Here is a 16,861-nt window from a genome sequence, read left to right on the forward strand (position 1 = left end):
CTCAAAAACAAACAGACAAAAACAAAGACCCTGTCAAGTGTGAGGAGCCAGTGACCTCCTGACACAGGCAGTGAGCGTAGTACAGCTCCTGACACAGGCAGTGAGCGTAGTACCGTGTATGCTCCAGTGAGCCTGACTTAGATTTCTCTCCTGTTAAATACAGAAATATTGTTACATAGTATGTTCAAGGGTGGCTTGAAACTTCTGTAATGTTTTGGGGCCAGAAAAGTAAGAGGTGCTTAATAAGTATTAGTTAACTGCAAGCAGCACGTTATCTGCCAGCTCTTCCCCGGATGTCTGGTGAGTGTTTCTGAACTTACTTCATTTAGTTTCTTTGTGCTAATGAAATTCTTTGGTATGTCAGGTAGTTATAAGCTGGGAGAGCTGTCCCTGTTAGGAGACAGTAGGGGCAAAACTCTAAACTCAAGCATCCCTGTGCTGCAGTTTGCCAACTCTTAAATGATGGTTAAAAGAGACTGAACGTCACAATAGGTCAATGCGCTCAGCTTTTAAACAGGATACATTGTAGTTATTTTCTCTTTGTTTAAAACCCACACATTTTCCCCTCAGGGATAATTTGTGTAGCTAGTTGTATTTTTAAAAAACAATACATTTTGTGTGCTTATAAGAAAACGTTTCATATCTGGTTGACTGGAGAAAAGTTAAGGAGCCACTGACAAGAGATGTGGAAGATGGGAGGGGTACGGGCGAGAAGAGGAAGGGGAAATGACATTGAGTTTTAGGCAACCTCCGAGGAAGCTGGGTTAAAGAAAGGGATGAAGGAGCTTAAGGGCCATTGAGGTTACCGATAGCCTCAGACTCACCTATTTCTAGGCATCTATAAAGCTCAAGCTGGCGATCAGTTTTGAGAGAGGGGTGCAAGGGATATGGAAACCAGCAGGCTTGCACAGAAGAGCCCCCATCCTGTCTAAGAAGGCGCTAGCACATGCAGCCAGGACTAGACTCCCCGGAGTGTTAAGCCAACCCTGCGTCCTATGATATTGACTGCCCACCAGGGCATGGTTAAAAAATACATATTTGGAACCAGAGAATGGGAAAAGCAGCTATGGGCATCAGGTGGGCCAACAAGTTTTTAACAGGAAGTGAATCTACAGGGTGGAGGTAAAGGACTGCCCAGGGTAGCTGGTGCCTGGGAGAGCTGGTTTATATTTAGCCACTCTCTCATTCCAGGAGGGCTGTGGAACGCAGGTCTGGGCAGCTTACTCTTTTGCCATCCTGCCACAGGTGCCTCTTTGTGAGCCTGGATGGTCTTGGTTTTGGTGTTGAAAGCCCAGGAGCAGCCATGTGGACTCACGCCCTGGGCATGAGATTGCTACCTGGATTCTCTTTTCTTCTACTGGCAGGCAGCAGCAGTTACTGATGCCTGCTGGGCTCCTTGCTGTTGGCTGGGCATCCTTCCTCCTCCCTTCCCACCCCTCAACCCCTGCTCTTTTGGAGCTTGGCACCCAACAGCCAGTTGGACTAGTTCCTGCCCTGCCCAGCTTGGGCAAGTCTCTAAGGCCCTACTTAGTGTAACTTTGTTTCTATTCTTGTATTTACCTTTCATTGATAATCAACTCGTAGATAATTGTCTCAGGGTGTGTGTGTGTGTGTTTGTGTGTGTGTGTGTGTGGCCTGGCATGAAGGAAAGTACCACAAACCATCTGGCAATCTGGAAGGGCTGGATTTGAAAACTGGCCTGATTTGCCATCTGGATAACCTTGGGCCAGTTGCCTTGCCTGCTGGATCTTTGGCTTCTGTATCTGAGAAATGGGACTGTGGAGGTAAGGTGGCACTGTGAAGCATGTATGGTACTTCTCTCAGTCTTAACCTGTCTCTGCCTTGTTTCCCATGCTGTGCTCTCCCAAAGTACTAGGTTGTTGCCGGGATGACAAGCTCTGTTCTCCCTGGGCTTCCTGTAGAAACCACCCAGGGGATCATGGTAGCCGAAGAGCTGTCAGTGTTGCTGATAGGGTCAACATCCTGCCGATCCATTAATCTTCCGTTGGATCTTCTGGCCATTTCTATGCTCTCTGCTACTCTTGCTAGGAAGTGGGAAATGGAGTGAAGTTCTCTACTTCAGCATGGAGAGCTGCTGTTTCTGCAGAAGGACTTAAGGTGGAGACACCGGCTTTGTGGGCAGCTCAGTTCTTTCTTGGTCACGGGAGAGAATAAACCAAATATTTCCCAGTCTTTTGAGATCCTGGCTGGCTGAAGAGACCTTGAGTAAAATGCTAGGTGTTGGTCGGGTCTTTTTAAAGTCCCCTGTTAGTGCACAGATAACTGTCCTGTTCCAGAAAATTCACTTGTCTAAGAAACGTAGAGGCCACTTTTACGTATGGACCTCACGAAGGGTTGCCAGCTCCTGCTGTTGTGCTGGGATTTCCTTCCCCACCCAACCCTCTCCCCAGCCTCTACCGTGAGCATTGCTGCTTCTGTGCTCCTGTTTCCTCTCTAAGGACTGCATCGGATTGGATTGTCATACTGTACCCCACGATGTAAGATGACTATGTGTCAATTAAAAAAAAAATCTTCCCTCAGTGATTAATATTCACTGCCTTCTAGAAGTGTAAGTCCCTCATTCAAAAGTGTGAGAGTGGCTGTATACCTCAATATTAAATTCTGTGCTGGGCACTCATGAAGGAACTAGCTTCAATCCCTAGCACCCAAATAAGTAGTCAATAAGGTATAGTTTACTATCCTTCCTATGTGGGGGCCATATCTGCTCAGAGCTATGAAGGCATCCTGCCTTGGCCTTGCCTCTTGAGTTCTGGGACTATTAGACACCTGCTGTGGTGGCTTGAATAGGTTTGGCCCCCATTGATTTATTTATATGTTTGAATGCTTGACCATAGGAAGATAAGAAGTAGCCCTATTAGGAGGTGTGGCCTTGCTGGAGGTGTGGCCTTGTTGGAGGAGGTGTGGCCTTGCTGGAGGCATCACTTTGTAGGTGGGCTTTGAGGGCTTTCGGGCTCCACCCAGTGTAGAATCTACTCTCCTCTTGGCTGCCTGTGAAAGACAGTCTATTCTGCTGCCTTTGGATCAAGATGTAGAACTGTCAGCTTTTCCTCCAGAATCATGTCTACCTGGACGCTGCCGTGCTTCCCACTATGATGATAAAGGACTGAATGAACCTGTAAGCCAGTTCCAATTCAATGTTGTCCTTTATAAGAGTTGCTTTGGTCATGGGATCTCTTCACAGCTCTAAACCCCTAACTAGCGTTATGAGATGCCTTCATCTTGATATTCCTAGTCATGTCCTCAGTAAGCTTATAGTGAGTGTAGTAAGAATAGACTTGATTCTTAGGGAAATATACAGCAACACAGCATCCAGGGGCTAGATCCTGTCCCATTTCTCAGTTGTTCTTAAACTTAGGTCCATTTAGGGATCACTGGGAGTGTTTTGAAATGTTTGTCTTCTAATCCATCCCATTTGATTTAGACTCCATATTTTGAGGGTGAAGCTTGAGCCAGAACTTTTCCAAGTGTTTGAGTCTGTTCCAACATCCAGGATCTGTCTGTGAGGTGAGAGACAGGAGCTTGTAGCTGGCTGGAGTCAGCGAAGGCCTCACAGAGTCCTGAGTTTATCCCTTCATCACTGGACACAACGCTGTGGCTCCTCCCTCCACCCTTGGCATTTGATGTTCTCTGGGTGCTGATTCCTGGGTTCCTTGCGCTGGCACCTGGCTGCTCAGGCATTTTTGTGCAACCTTGTCTGATGAGGAAACGTCTGCCTGGGACTGTCTGCGTGCCACTGTGACAATCAATGAGTTCTTGCCAACCGTAGGGAGGTGTTGCCATTAACCTTGTAGATCCAATAATTGGAGCAGATACCGAGTCTAACTTTGGATGAAGCCTTGGGATTCTTAGGGATGTTTCTCCCAGTGTTATGCCCTTCCTCCCTTGGATGGGTAGGAGGTGGAGGGCAAACAGCTTCTCAGACATTCGCCATGTTTTCCTGGCCTCCTGGGATGGAGAGAGCACTTATCTGTGCCTCAGAGCAGAAAGGGCGGAGTAGACATGAGATTTCCCCACCCTCATGCCCAGGGTATCTCGGCAGGCAGCACTGTCACTGTGAGTGGGAGGAGGCTTTCACGGCTACAGCAGAGCGCTGATGTCCTTGAAATCTGATCTACCCCTGTCATTACTTGTGGTTTAGAGTCCAAGTTGCTCCCCCACTCCACTTCACTCATAATTCAAGATGGGGCTCCAGAGGCTTCGGAGATGTGGTTTGGGGTGAGGGAGAGTAGTTATTTAAGAGCAGCCCTGGACCCTGGGGTTTGCATCTTGTAATTAGCTCGCTTGAGGGGCCAGTGGCTGTTCTGCACTATGCTCACCCTATTTTCATGGAATTCTCCCGGCCACCATCTGGCACGGTTTATCGGCTGCATTTTATAGGAAAGGTCTTGTGATGCGGGAAATATTAAAAAATAAACACACCAACTTTGGGGGGAGAGGGCAGGCCACGCTCTCAAGCTCTTGCTCCTTCTCCCTTTTCCCTGTCTAATCACAGACCTCCTCTATATTAATGTAATTGGACAGGGAAAATCTTGCGATAGTCTTGACTGCAGTCAGTAGTGTTAATACTACAGTGAAATCGCAGTCTCTCAGGCTTTTGCAATGGTGGACTGCTCCTAGAAGACCTGGAAGCCTTTAGCTCCACATGATCCGGCATCTCCAGGCCACAGAAACACTACGGAGACAAAGGCTTGTCTCTGTTCCCCAGCTGAGTTGCATCTGTCCAGAGTCGTTCATGGCCCCTCAGGCTCTCGCTCCTTACTCTCAGAGAGTGGTGGCTCCGTGTGGCTTTTGCTTTGGGGAATGACAGAACTGATCTTTCTTAACACAATAGGGATTTCCTTCAATGAGTTTTTAGAAGTCATGATAAAATTTAGGCAGTGCATAAATAATGCCAATCTGCACACTCAAGGGTAGGTAGCTCTTATTCATTTATTTTTGCGGAACTTGGGGTGATAGTGAGGGTCCCATTGCATGCTCAGAAAATGTTCTACCACTGAACTACACTCTCAGCCTCTCAAAGGTGCTTTCCCAGCTTCATATTTTATGTATAAATTATGGCAATGGAGTCTTTTTTTAGGTCTGTTGCTGAGATTCAGAGCTCTTTTTAAATGGTTGTGTTAGCCCTGTTTCCTTATAAACAGGAAGCTGGACAAACTGAATTTACTTTGGAGATATAAGTTAAGTTTGGGTAACAGGCTAGAGTGTTCTCCCCAAATCTAAGACATTTATTTTTTAAAAATTTCTTTTAATAAAAAAAATTATTTTAGGTATATGGTATTTTGCCTGCATGTACCTGCATGTATTTGTGTACTGTGTGCTTCTGGTGCCTGTGAAATTATAGAAGGGCATCAGAGCCCCTGGAACTGGAGTTACAGACAGTTGTGGGCCACCATGTAGGCACTAGGAGTCAAATTGGGTCCTCTCTAAGAGCAGCTCTTAACCCCTGGGCCATCTCTCCAGCTAAGACATTTCTTAAGGGAGTCTTCTAGAATGGTAGACCACTTCTCTGTTAATCCTTAGGTAAATTTACTAACTTTTCTTATCCAAGATTTTGTTCTTTTCATTGCTTAGAGATGGCCCCGTATAGTGGGGGCTTCCACTTTTCTCCTGGAGGATCATGGTGTGAGTTTTGGAGCTGCAGGCTCAGGTTGTGGAAGCAGGTTCTCAGTGGACTCCCAGGCTATGGGTATGGGTTCTCAATGGACTCCCAGGCTATGAGAATGGGTTCTCAGTGAACTCCTAGCCTATGGGTATGGGTTCTCAATGGACTCACGGGCTATAGGTGCAGGTTCTCAATAGATTCCCAGGGCTGGAGAGATGGCTCAGTGGTTAAGATCACTGACTGCTCTTCCAAAGGTCCTGAGTTCAATTCTCAGCAACCATAGGGTGGCTCACAACTTTCTGTAATGGGATCTGATGCCCTCTTCTGGTGTGTCTGAAGACAGGTACAGTGTATTCATATACATAAAATAAACTAGGAAAGGGGATAACATTTGAAATGTAAATGAAGAAAATATCTAATTAAAAATAAATAAAAGGAATAGTTTTTTAAAAAAATCTGAAAGTCTGAGATGATGTCAAATCTGCAATTTTCCGAATGTGGATGTGATAACAAGTAGAAAATTCTATGCCTGGCTCCAACCGCATATGAAGCAGAGGATGGCCTTGTCAGACATTAATGGGAGGAAAGGTCCTTGGTCCTGTGAAGGCTCGATTCCCTAGTATAGGGGAATGCCAGGGCAGGGAAGCGGGAGTGGGTGGGTTGGTGAGCAGGAGGAGGGAGGAGGGCATAGGGGGTTTTCGGAGGGGAAACCAGCAAAGGGGATAACATTTGAAATGCAAATAAAGAAAATATCTAGTAAAAAAATGGAAAAAGAAAGGAAGGAAGGAAGGAAGGAAGGGAGGAAGGAAGGAAGGAAGGAAGGAAGGAAGGAAGGAAGAAAGAAAGAAAGAAAGAAAGAAAGAAAGAAAGAAAGAAAGAAAGAAAGAAAGAAAGAAAGAAAATTCTATGCCTAGCCCCTTGAGTTGTGTTACAGTCAGAACAGGAGGGACCGAAAATCATTGTCTAAAGTTACCGTCCGTCCTCCGGCAATCTGTATCATGGGTACATGAAGCACAAATGGAATTCTGTGTTTAGACTTGGGTCCAGTCCTCAGGACTTCTCATTTTTTTAATGTAAAATGTTTAAGTGCTTGGTTGTAGTGACATGCATCTGCCATCACATCACCCAGGAAAAGGAACTCTCACTAGCAGAAAAGGAAAAGAAAAAACAAAACCCTGAAATCTTAAGCATTTTGGTTTAAATAAGGGCATCTCAGATCACAGCAGGGGACCCTGGGGGTCAGTTAGGTGGTGGTGCATACCCGTCCAACCCCTGTCCTAGAGTAACTTAACTCATCGGAAGAAGGTGAGGGGTAGTGTTAGTGGTACTATGTTCCCCCAGATTTATCACTGGTGTCCTGTAGGTGAGCAGGGTGACTTGCCCGAGACTACAATGGCACAGGTTAGACCGGAACACTGACCCTATCTCTTACAGCTGGTTGGGAGCCTCACACAGTGCACATCTTAAGAAAACATCTTTGTCTTTCAGAACCTGGCAGTTGGGGCAGGAGCTGTCGGGTCTCTGCAGCTGACCTACATCTCGAAGGTAATGTTGGTTTGGCAGGCCGGGAAGCCATGCTCTTGGAGCAGGAGGAAGCTCTACATCCTGGAGGTGTGAGCCTTTGGGAGCAGTCACAGCCCTGACCCTCCGTGTCTCTGTTTCTCAGGCTGCTGCTGTCTGGTGGTGGTGGTGGTGGTGGTTAGCAGTGGAGAGGGTGGCCCACAGCCTCTTACTCTTTGGACCCACCGGATAGTCATCGCTCCAGACCTGTGGGCACATTTGAGATACTCTTGAAAGAGAAAAGGGTTACTTTGGGTCACTGTGTCTGAGATCTTAGTCGTGATTTTGGGGCAGCACATTATGTCCGAAACAGTGGTGGGCAGCTTCTTGCCTCATGGCTAGGAGGCAAATTATAGAGGGACTGGATACTATAATCTCTTCTAAGGGTATCACTAATCACTTAAGGACTTCCCACGTAGCCCCACCTCCTAAGAGTTCCAGCTGTTGACCACTGGCCTTTGGGAAGCATGTCACATCTGAAATAAAGTACCATGTAGGATGTGACCTCTTTTTTTTTTTTTCTTTTTCTTTTTCTTTTTTTTTTTTTTTTTTTTTTTTTTGTGATTGGAACAAAAGGACACAGGGACAATGACCCTGATCCAGTAAAGGATTCTCTCGAAGTGTACAGTTATGAGCAGCAGCTCGGAAATGCCTCAGGTCCCCTGGGATTTTACCAGTTCTCCAGACAGAAGGTTTGAGGATGGAGGGCTGAAAACACCCCCCCCCCCAAGGCCCTAAGATATGGCCAGGACCACACCCAACATCTGGGTACCTCCTGGGGAGCATGGCAGGTCCCTGGCAGTCTGTGCCCTCACCTAGCATTCATGTAGGGGCAAGAGCAGCTCTTAGTCTTCTCTGAGTCCCCGGGGAGTAGGGCCAGTCAACAATGCTCACAAAATACTGCTGAATTCGGCTGCTTTTAGCAGCCCCTCCCCAGGCAGCCTCTGCTGCTGCTGACCCATGATACAGCCCTGATTTAAAAAAAAATAAAAATAAAAATAAAGAAAAAAAAAGGCCAGGGGATTTAGTTCCTCTTCAGAAAGCAGGAGGGAAGCCAGGTGGCACCCAGCCAGATCCAAAGCCACAGAAGTCCTGTCCCCCATGCCTGTCCTCATGAGGGCTGCTGCTTTCTTCCCTGGCTCCTCCCACCCAAGGGACTTTGAGGACCTAGAGGCTAGGGGTTGAGCTAAGTGGCTCCCATCTGGTAACAGATTTAAGATCTGAGAAGTGCTCCTACTGACGATGGGGGTCAAGAGAGGTGCTGAGAGGAGTGGCCATCTTCGGCTGGACGGGCAGGCTTATCCCATGCCTGCCAGCTGCAGCTGGACCTCAGCGCCGAGGGAGAGAAGATGCTGGGCAGTGGTTGAGCTGATTAGAGGGGAGATAATGGCCTCAGGGGAAGGACGCTGCTGGTTAAAGCGCACAGCTGCAGGCAATTTGTGCATGCCCTTTGATAAGAAATGTGGGGGCCTCCCCAGGCCAGGGCAGCCCAGCCCAGCCCAGCTCCTGCCCCCCCCAACCCCCCCAAGGGGCCCTTTCTTCTCGTCTGCTGAGAGCTCATTAGGTCATTTCTCCAGAAGGAGAATTGGGGGGAGGGCAGGGGAGAGGGGGAGGCAAGGGGGTGGGGAAGGGAGGAGAGCAGAAAACCCTGTTGAAGATGAAAACTGAAACCGTCTCCTGTGTGATGGGTTGGGGAAGCATTTTTTTTGGGGGGGGGGGAGGGGGCAGTGAATATAATCTCCTGCTGAATCATGGTTTATAAATGCAGCCCAGAGGAGGCTTTCAGTATCCTCTGCCTCTTTTAGAAAGGGTGACCTGACTTTCAGCCAGCCCTTCCTGAGACAGGTGAGCCCGCACGGGTCTTTGAAAAACCCATAAATGGCCACTGGGTTAGGTCACCGATCGATGAGTACCTTACCTCCAGCTGACCCACTGCCAGAACAAACCAGGCCCTCTTCTGTCTGTCTGTCTGTCTCTCTCTCTCTCTCTTTTTTTTTTTTTGTCATCCTTAGGTTACTCCCAGGGTCAAGTGTTTGCACAGTGTGAGACAGATTGGCTTGTTCTGTCCCTGATCTCTGGGGCTGGCATGTTAGGGGTGGGGTGGACGGGTGGAGGGGGGGTAAGGGGTGGGGAGAGGTGTGTGTGTGTGGGGTGCTGTCCTCCAGAGGGACGACCCAAAGATGGAAGTATCTGTCTCCAGGACATAATGACAACAGAAGCAGTCTGGTTGGGCAAACTGGAAAATAACTGAACGTGGCCCATGGTGTTATCTTTTCATTGTCCTTCAGTCCCATCCCAGAGGTCTTCACACAGCCAGCCCCCAGCCCTACTGGATCTATTTTTTGAGGGCTTCTGATAGATAACAGGTCCTCCAAAAATACTGGCTATTAACTATTTGTGTGTTGTGGGCTGGGTGTGGAGGGGGAGAGAGAGAGAGAGAGAGAGAGAGAGAGAGAGAGAGAGAGAGAGACTCCAAAACAGCGATTCTCAACCTGTGGGTCGGGACCCCTTGAGGTGTTGAACGACCCTTTCACTGGGGTCACCTAAGACCATAGGCAAACACAGAGATTTATGCTATGGTTCATAACTGTAGCAAAATTACAATTAGGAAATAGCAAGAAAATAATTCTATGGTTGGGTGGCATGAGGAACTGTATTTGAGGGCCGCAGTTGGACAGAGCACAGGGTCCCCAATGAAGGTGATAGAGAAAGAACCCAAGGAGCTGAAGGGGTCTGCAGCCCCATAGGAGGAACAACAATATGAACTAACCAGTACCCCCAGAGGTCCTTGGGACTAAACCACCAACCAAAGAAAACACATGGTGGTGGGACTCATGGCCCTAGCTGTATATGTAGCAGAGGATGGCCTAGTCGGTCATCAATGGGAGGAGAGGCCCTTGGGTTTCAGTATAGGGGAATGCCAGGTTAAGGAAGTGGGAGTGGGTGGATTGGTGAGCAGGGGGAGGGGAGAGGGGATAGGAGATTTTTAGAGAGGAAACTAGGAAAGGGGTAACATTTGAAATGTAAATAAAGAAAATTTCAAATAAAAAAGGAAAGAAGAGAAGAGAAGAGGAAAAAGAAAAGAAAAGAAAAGAGAAGAGAAGAGAAGAGGCCACGGTGATAGGAAGGTTGAGAGCTACTACTGCTCTAGAGAGCCCACTGAAGGGCACTGCTGAATCTCCAGGTACATATGCTTACATATGTACCAACTTGAAAGGCCTCTGATGATTGTGTGGGTGGCTTTCTTACTTTGTTGTGGGACACTGTCTCCTCTGACACTGGGGCATGCTTTTGAGTTCGCCAAGACCTTCCTCTGCTTTTGTCCCGGGTGCTGAGAGGCCTCACTTCCGGCCAACGGCAGACAGGGTGTGGCTGGCCCTCACGGTGTCCCGATGCTTGGGTGACTCGTAGGTTGCTACTGCGTCTGATAATCGAAAGCTCCCGAGACTGTCCAGCTGCCGGGTGGCTCTTCTGCGTCACTCGTGGGGGGCCCCAAGGGTATTCTTTTCTTCACCCCAACACTCTCTCGATGTTGGCATGCTCACAGGACCTGCCAGCCGACCACTGTTGGGCAGTGACTCAATTGTGTCTGCCTTGTGGTATGAGAATGTTTGTGCCTGGGTGCCCTCACTTGAGTCAGACTGTTGGATGTCCTCACCCACCTGTGGCCACACTGCTTCCTGTAGGGCCTGTGCTCTTCCTGTGTTTGAAGATGGCTGTAGCCTGACACTGTCACCAACAAGTGGAAGGTAGATGAGGGCGGGGGGGGGGGGGGGCGCTGTCCAAGCCTCTGGGGGCAGGCTGTCAGGGACAGAGGCCAAAGTCAGAGTTCTGCAACAGCTCTTCTCTGTGGACGTAGCCACAGGTGGACAAATTAATTTTCTGTGCCTGCTGCCCTGTGTCTGTGAGAAGGACATTTACCTTCTCACACTGGTGTTACTAAGGGAGAAACTGGTCTGTGGAGGTTCTTAACCCTGGTCTACAGCTAAGCAGGACAGAACAGGGATCAATCTCATTAGTTTGGCAATGAATTACTTTGCCCAACAACGCTTCCATGCTAAGCCATGAGGCTGGGGCACACTGTAAATGCACATGCATGTGGACCCTCAGACTATAAAGTGCATATACGAATATGAACAAGCAGAAAGCCGAGTATCGCCTTTGGAATCTCTGGTTCTCACACTAACTGCATGGGTAGCATTTTCCCAGGCTGACTAATCAGCGCAGTGAGCATGATCATTTGTAATCCACGTGGGGTCAAAGGGTCAGCCAGTGGCACTCTGTTCAGCCGGTGATAAATAGGAGTCTGTCCAGGAAAGGGCGATGCTACAGACAAGGTAGAGAGGATCTTAGGGACCAAGCTTCACAACTCCATCAAAATTGCCAGCTGGATGAGAAGGAAGCTGGGAGGTGGGTGGGTTCCTAGGGCCAGAAAACAGTAGGTCCATGACACTCAGGGTTAATGCAGGAACCCAGCCAAGCACAGCACAGCACAGCACAGCACAGCACAGCACAGCACAGCACAGCACAGCCCAGCCCAGCCCAGCCCAGCCCAGCCCAGCCCAGCACAGCCAAGCACAGCCCAGCATAGCCCAGCCCAGCCTAGCCCAGCATAGCACAGCCCAGCACAGCCCAGCACAGCACGGCCCAGCACAGCACGGCCCAGCACAGCACAGCACAGCACAGCACAGCACAGCACAGCACAGCACAGCACAGCCAAGCACAGCATAGCCCAGCCCAGCCCAGCACAGCACAGCACAACACAGCACAGCACAGCCCAGCACAGCACAGTCCAGCCCAGCCCAGTCCAGCATAGCCCAGCCCAGCACAGCCCAGCATAGCCCAGTCCAGCATAGCCCAGCCCAGCACAGCCCAGCATAGCCCAGTCCAGCATAGCCCAGCCCAGCACAGCCCAGCACAGCACAGTCCAGCCCAGCCAGCATAGCACAGCACAGCACAGCACAGCCAAGCACAGCATAGCCCAGCACAGCACAGCTCAGCCCAGCATAGCCCAGCCCAGCCCAGCCCAGCCCAGCCCAGCCCAGCCCAGCACAGCACAGCCCAGTCCAGCATAGCCCAGCCCAGCACAGCACAGCACAGCCCAGCCCAGCCCAGCCCAGTCCAGCATAGCCCAGCACAGCCCAGCCCAGCATAGCCCAGCACAGCACAGCCCAGCACAGCCCAGCCCAGCATAGCCCAGCCCAGCCCAGCCCAGCATAGCCCAGCACAGCACAGCCCAGCCCAGCCCAGCCCAGCATAGCCCAGTACAGCACAGCTCCAGCAGAGGACTGGAGGTTGCCTGGAAACATAGATGGCGAGGTTCACAGCCAGGAAATGAGTAGCTGCAGACCAGCAACTGGCTTGGACTGTACCCCAGGAAAACAAGGTGGTTCAGGGCCAGGACTGGCAGTCTCCTAAATGCTACCTGTGAAGCATGGAGGCATGACTACTGCCAGTTGTCTGTCTGAGCTCTTCCTCATGTTTTTCAGAAATTTCTTAGGCTACCTGGCCTCCACCTTGCTTCAGAGTTTCTTCGTCAATACAGTGGAATGAACACACACACACACACACACACACACACACACACACACACACACATCTACATAGTTTCTGTCTCTCCTTCCCTTAGTGATAGTCTGGGCAGCCTTGGGATTCTGCTAGTAGGAAGTCATCAGCAGATGTAGTTCTTCATCCTTCAGAAACAGGGGTAATGTGACATCTTGGGTTTTAAATACTTGTCACTGAGGTTGATGTAATGTTATTTACAATTTAATTATTAACATTGAAAATGCCATGTGTGGTTTTTAAGTTATATTTTAAATATTTATTATTATATTATTTATTATTATTATTATTATTATTGTAGTGTGTGATTTGTTTTAAGATGGGGTGCATCCATGTAACCCAGGCTAGCCAGAAACTTGCTGTGTAGCCTAAAGTCAAGGCCCTTTTGTGTCAGCCTCCCAAGTGCTGGGATTACAGATGAATGCTGCCTTGCCTGACACCATAGTCCCTCTTTCATGAGTAGATTCTACATGGCAGTGTAGCCAGGTCTCTTGCTTGCACTGACATATTCGATGCTTCTGTTAACTCCATAGGAACGTGACTGTGATTCCTTTCTTGACAGAACATCTAATGGAGATCACACACCTAATGATTTGAGACTGATTCCAAAACAAACCTCTACTATTTATCCTTTTGATATTTTACAGGTGTCACCCCAGTTCCTGGTTGAGTATTTGGGGCAATGTTATTTGGCTAAGGAATCAGGGCAGGTATCTAGGAAGACTTTAGGGGCAAGAGCAAGAGCGTAGAGACCAGTGTGCCAATCATGGTTAGATCTTGGCAACTGTGAGCCTCAAAGAAGCTCACTTCAAGACTTGAATCCATGCTTCTACTTCCAAGTCCCAGAGTCCAGAGAGAAGAATAAGGAGATCTGGGAAATCTAGGAAGGGGACTGAGAGGCCAGTGTCCTGGGCAGGATGCTGACTGTATGTGGATGGGTTCCGTGCTAGGTGCTGCATCTCTAGGCAACCCTGGTAAGTGGGTTGGGTGGAGTGTTCCAGCATGGCTGGCCCAGCATCCATTTGGTGGATAATCACCAGATCTTTGTAGGCTGTGATGGAGCATGAACCTGAATGATGTGGTCTCCTATGCAGACACTCAGCAAAACCCATATAAGGGACAGGATTGTAAAAACTAGGTAAAGCACACCAGTGGTCCCGTCTACACAGGCCCTGCTTTTGAATATAACCAGGTGAGCTCACTCATCCGGAGAGTTGCCTTTGTGCATGGGCAGCATAAATAGTTAGACCTTCAGATAAGAGTGCCTGCTGTTCCCTTCTGCTTTGGTTAGAATTTGTACGCCCTAAGCACCTTCAGTTGGGAGACTGTTCTGGGAAAGGGGTTAGCTCTCGAGAGCATAGTAGAAGCCTGCTGGAATGAATGGGACTCTGCTAGATCTTGTGGCTCAGAGAAAATCTTGTCTGGACCCCAGTGGCTTTTAGAGTGTTCTTGCAGAGACAAAAGTTAGTACAGGCACCAGGATACCAGTTATGTGGATGGTAGAAGTTCTGCCACAGAAGAGTATCTAAGAGAGTGGTTCTCAACCTGAGGGCTGTGACCCCTTTGGGAGTCGAATGACCCCTTTTACAGAGGTCATTCAACACCATCTAGCATGTCAGACTTTTACATTATAACTCATAACAGTATGAATTACAGTTACGAAGTAGCAACAAAATAAATTGGTTGTCACTACAACAGGAAGAACTGACCATTAAAGGGTTGCTGCGTTAGGAAGGGTGAGAAGCCCTGCTCTAAGGAATAGGACTGAACGTACCAGTTTCTTTTTTTTTTTTTTTTTTGAGACAGGGTTTCTCTGTATAGCCCTGGCTGACCTGGAACTCACTTTGTAGACCAGGCTGACCTCGAACTCAGAAATCCACCTGCCTCTGCCTCCTGAGTGCTGGGGTTAAAGGCATGTGCCACCATTGCCCGGCCCGTGCCAGTTTCTTAAGGGATGGAGGCAAGACACTCAATTGTCAGTCTTCAAATATACATAGGTTTGAGATGTTCTTCTTACGTATGAAATATTTTCAAGGTAAACGTTTTCCACACTGATGAAAGCACACTCATGTCTCTCTCTGTCTTTATTTGATATAGGTGAGCATAGCTACCCCAAAGCAGAAACCTAAAACTCCATTCTGCTTCGGTAAGTACTGAGCCACAGTGGCTTTTCGCCATAGACCTGTGATAACTTCATTTCCGTGGAAGACAGCCCTGTGATCCCATGGGAGCTGTATCCTGTATGCATGAGTAGCTTAGATAATAGGGATGTTCTGGGTGCCGAGTAATACCCCTGTGAAGATTTTTAATAACTTGCGACCAGGCACACAGGGGCCAGCAGCCTTTTAGCTAGGTTGGCTTCTGCTGGCCATCTGCCTCCTGACCTTCTTCCTTTTCCTCCTTCCCCTTCTTCTCTCCCCCCACCCCCAAAGCTGTCAAAGCTGCCCTGGAACTTTGCCCCTGCTGCACCCAGACTCCAATGTGCTGAGATTATGAGGCAAGCTGTATTTCTGTTTAAGGTGGACAGAAAGCATCTGGTAGAAGTCTCTGGGAGCCTTCACTTTAGAACTGAGCAGCGGTGTACTCAGGACATGATAAGGTCCGAGAAAAGGGGGGAAAAGGCAGGGAAGCATTAAAATGAAGGAAGGCATATGTAGGGTCTCAAGATTGCCATATGAGTTGTAGTTGGGGGCTGGGGGCTAGTGGCAAAGGCGCAGAGCCACTCCACCAATGCCTCAAGTCTATCTTCAGTTGGTCCGCTTGGCGACTGTATTGCTAAGTAGCCCTCGCTCTGAGCAAATGCTGAGGCCTTTCTGTGTCCAGGGAGGCTCTGAGCAGGAGCTTCAGGGAGGCAGAGTCACTTCCTGCGTCGTCACTGCACGTCCTCAGCACATAAGATGGCTGCTGGCACATAGTGGGTCCTCAATAAAGAGCTGTTTGTATGAATGGAAACAGCGAGTTCTTTGTCTCCTCGGCAACGGCTTCTTGACTTCAGTCTTGGGCCAGAGGGATGAAGTGACTTCTTTCTCCCAACTTCAGGTTGGCTCTCTTCTTTTTCCTGTTCCTTCCAAATATTATTGCTAAGTTTAGAAGTCACTCTTAAATTTTGTGGTCAGCTCACTTAAAGATATATTAGTGATAATGATGAAAGTCAATCAATCAACCAATCAATCAATCAATCAATCAATCAATCAATCAGAGGTAAGCTGTGATTAAGGGAATGCCCAGAGGGAGGAACAGGTTGAAAGTGAGGCCAAGGGCTGGTGAGATGGCTCAGTGGGTAAGAGCACCCGACTGCTCTTCCGAAGGTCCAGAGTTCAAATCCCAGCAACCACATGGTGGCTCACAACCATCCGTAACGAGATCTGGCGTCCTCTTCTGGAGTGTCTGAAGACGCTACAGTGTACTTACATATAATAAATAAATAAATCTTTTTAAAAAAAAAAAAAAGAAAGTGAGGCTGGGCGTGGTGGCGCACGCCTTTAGTCCCAGCACTCGGGAGGCAGAGGCAGGCGGATTTCCGAGTTCGAGGCCAGCCTGGTCTACAAAGTGAGTGCCAGGACAGCCAGGGCTACACAGAGAAACCCTGTCTCGAAAAACCAAAAAAAAAAAAAAAAAAAAAGAAAGTGAGGCCAAGGCTACAGGTCTCAAGCAAGTGTTGTTCCATTTCCCAGGCACAGACAAGACAAGATCATACTGGTAGAAGCAAGCCCTAGGGTCCCGACTAAGTGTCTTACTGGTGGCATATAAGTAGCTTCATTGTCACCAATAGCGCATTGAAGCCACTGTTAATGCCAGCGTCACTCTGGTAGCTGATGAATGTGTTGCAGGGGTCTGCTGCTTCTGAGCATGCATGTGACTTAACACCCTGGGCAGGTTCTTGATCTTCTGAATGGCCTCATGGGTCTTGTCACCTCAGACACCCTAACTTCCTGGTCTCTTGTGATCTCCAAATCCTGACCCGGTACCTTCTTTCTCCTTCCCTGTTACGTTTATAGTTATCAATGCCCTGTCTCAGAGATATTTTCTTCAAGCCAACGACCAGAAAGATCTGAAGGACTGGGTAGAAGCCTTGAACCAAGCCAGCAAGATCACTGTATGTATACCCTCTGT

At 48.6% G+C, this 16,861-nt stretch overlaps 1 protein-coding gene across 3 annotated transcripts in view; it reads left to right on the top strand.

Annotated features, from left to right (window-relative positions):
- The window catches only part of Plekha2 (pleckstrin homology domain containing A2), a 66,594-nt gene that overhangs the window by 26,081 nt on the left and 23,652 nt on the right, over positions 1-16,861 (top strand). For all 3 annotated transcript variants that reach the window (XM_085844062.1, XM_021170743.3, XM_021170742.3), the window contains exons 3-5: positions 7,112-7,168; positions 14,846-14,894; positions 16,747-16,844. In XM_085844062.1, coding sequence (XP_085700188.1) covers positions 7,112-7,168; positions 14,846-14,894; positions 16,747-16,844 — 204 coding nt within the window. The remainder of the gene's footprint in view (positions 1-7,111; positions 7,169-14,845; positions 14,895-16,746; positions 16,845-16,861) is intronic.

This window comes from Mus caroli, unplaced genomic scaffold (genome assembly GCF_978045245.1).
Source record: "Mus caroli unplaced genomic scaffold, Mus_caroli_1 scaffold_10, whole genome shotgun sequence".
NCBI lineage: Eukaryota > Metazoa > Chordata > Mammalia > Rodentia > Muridae > Mus > Mus caroli.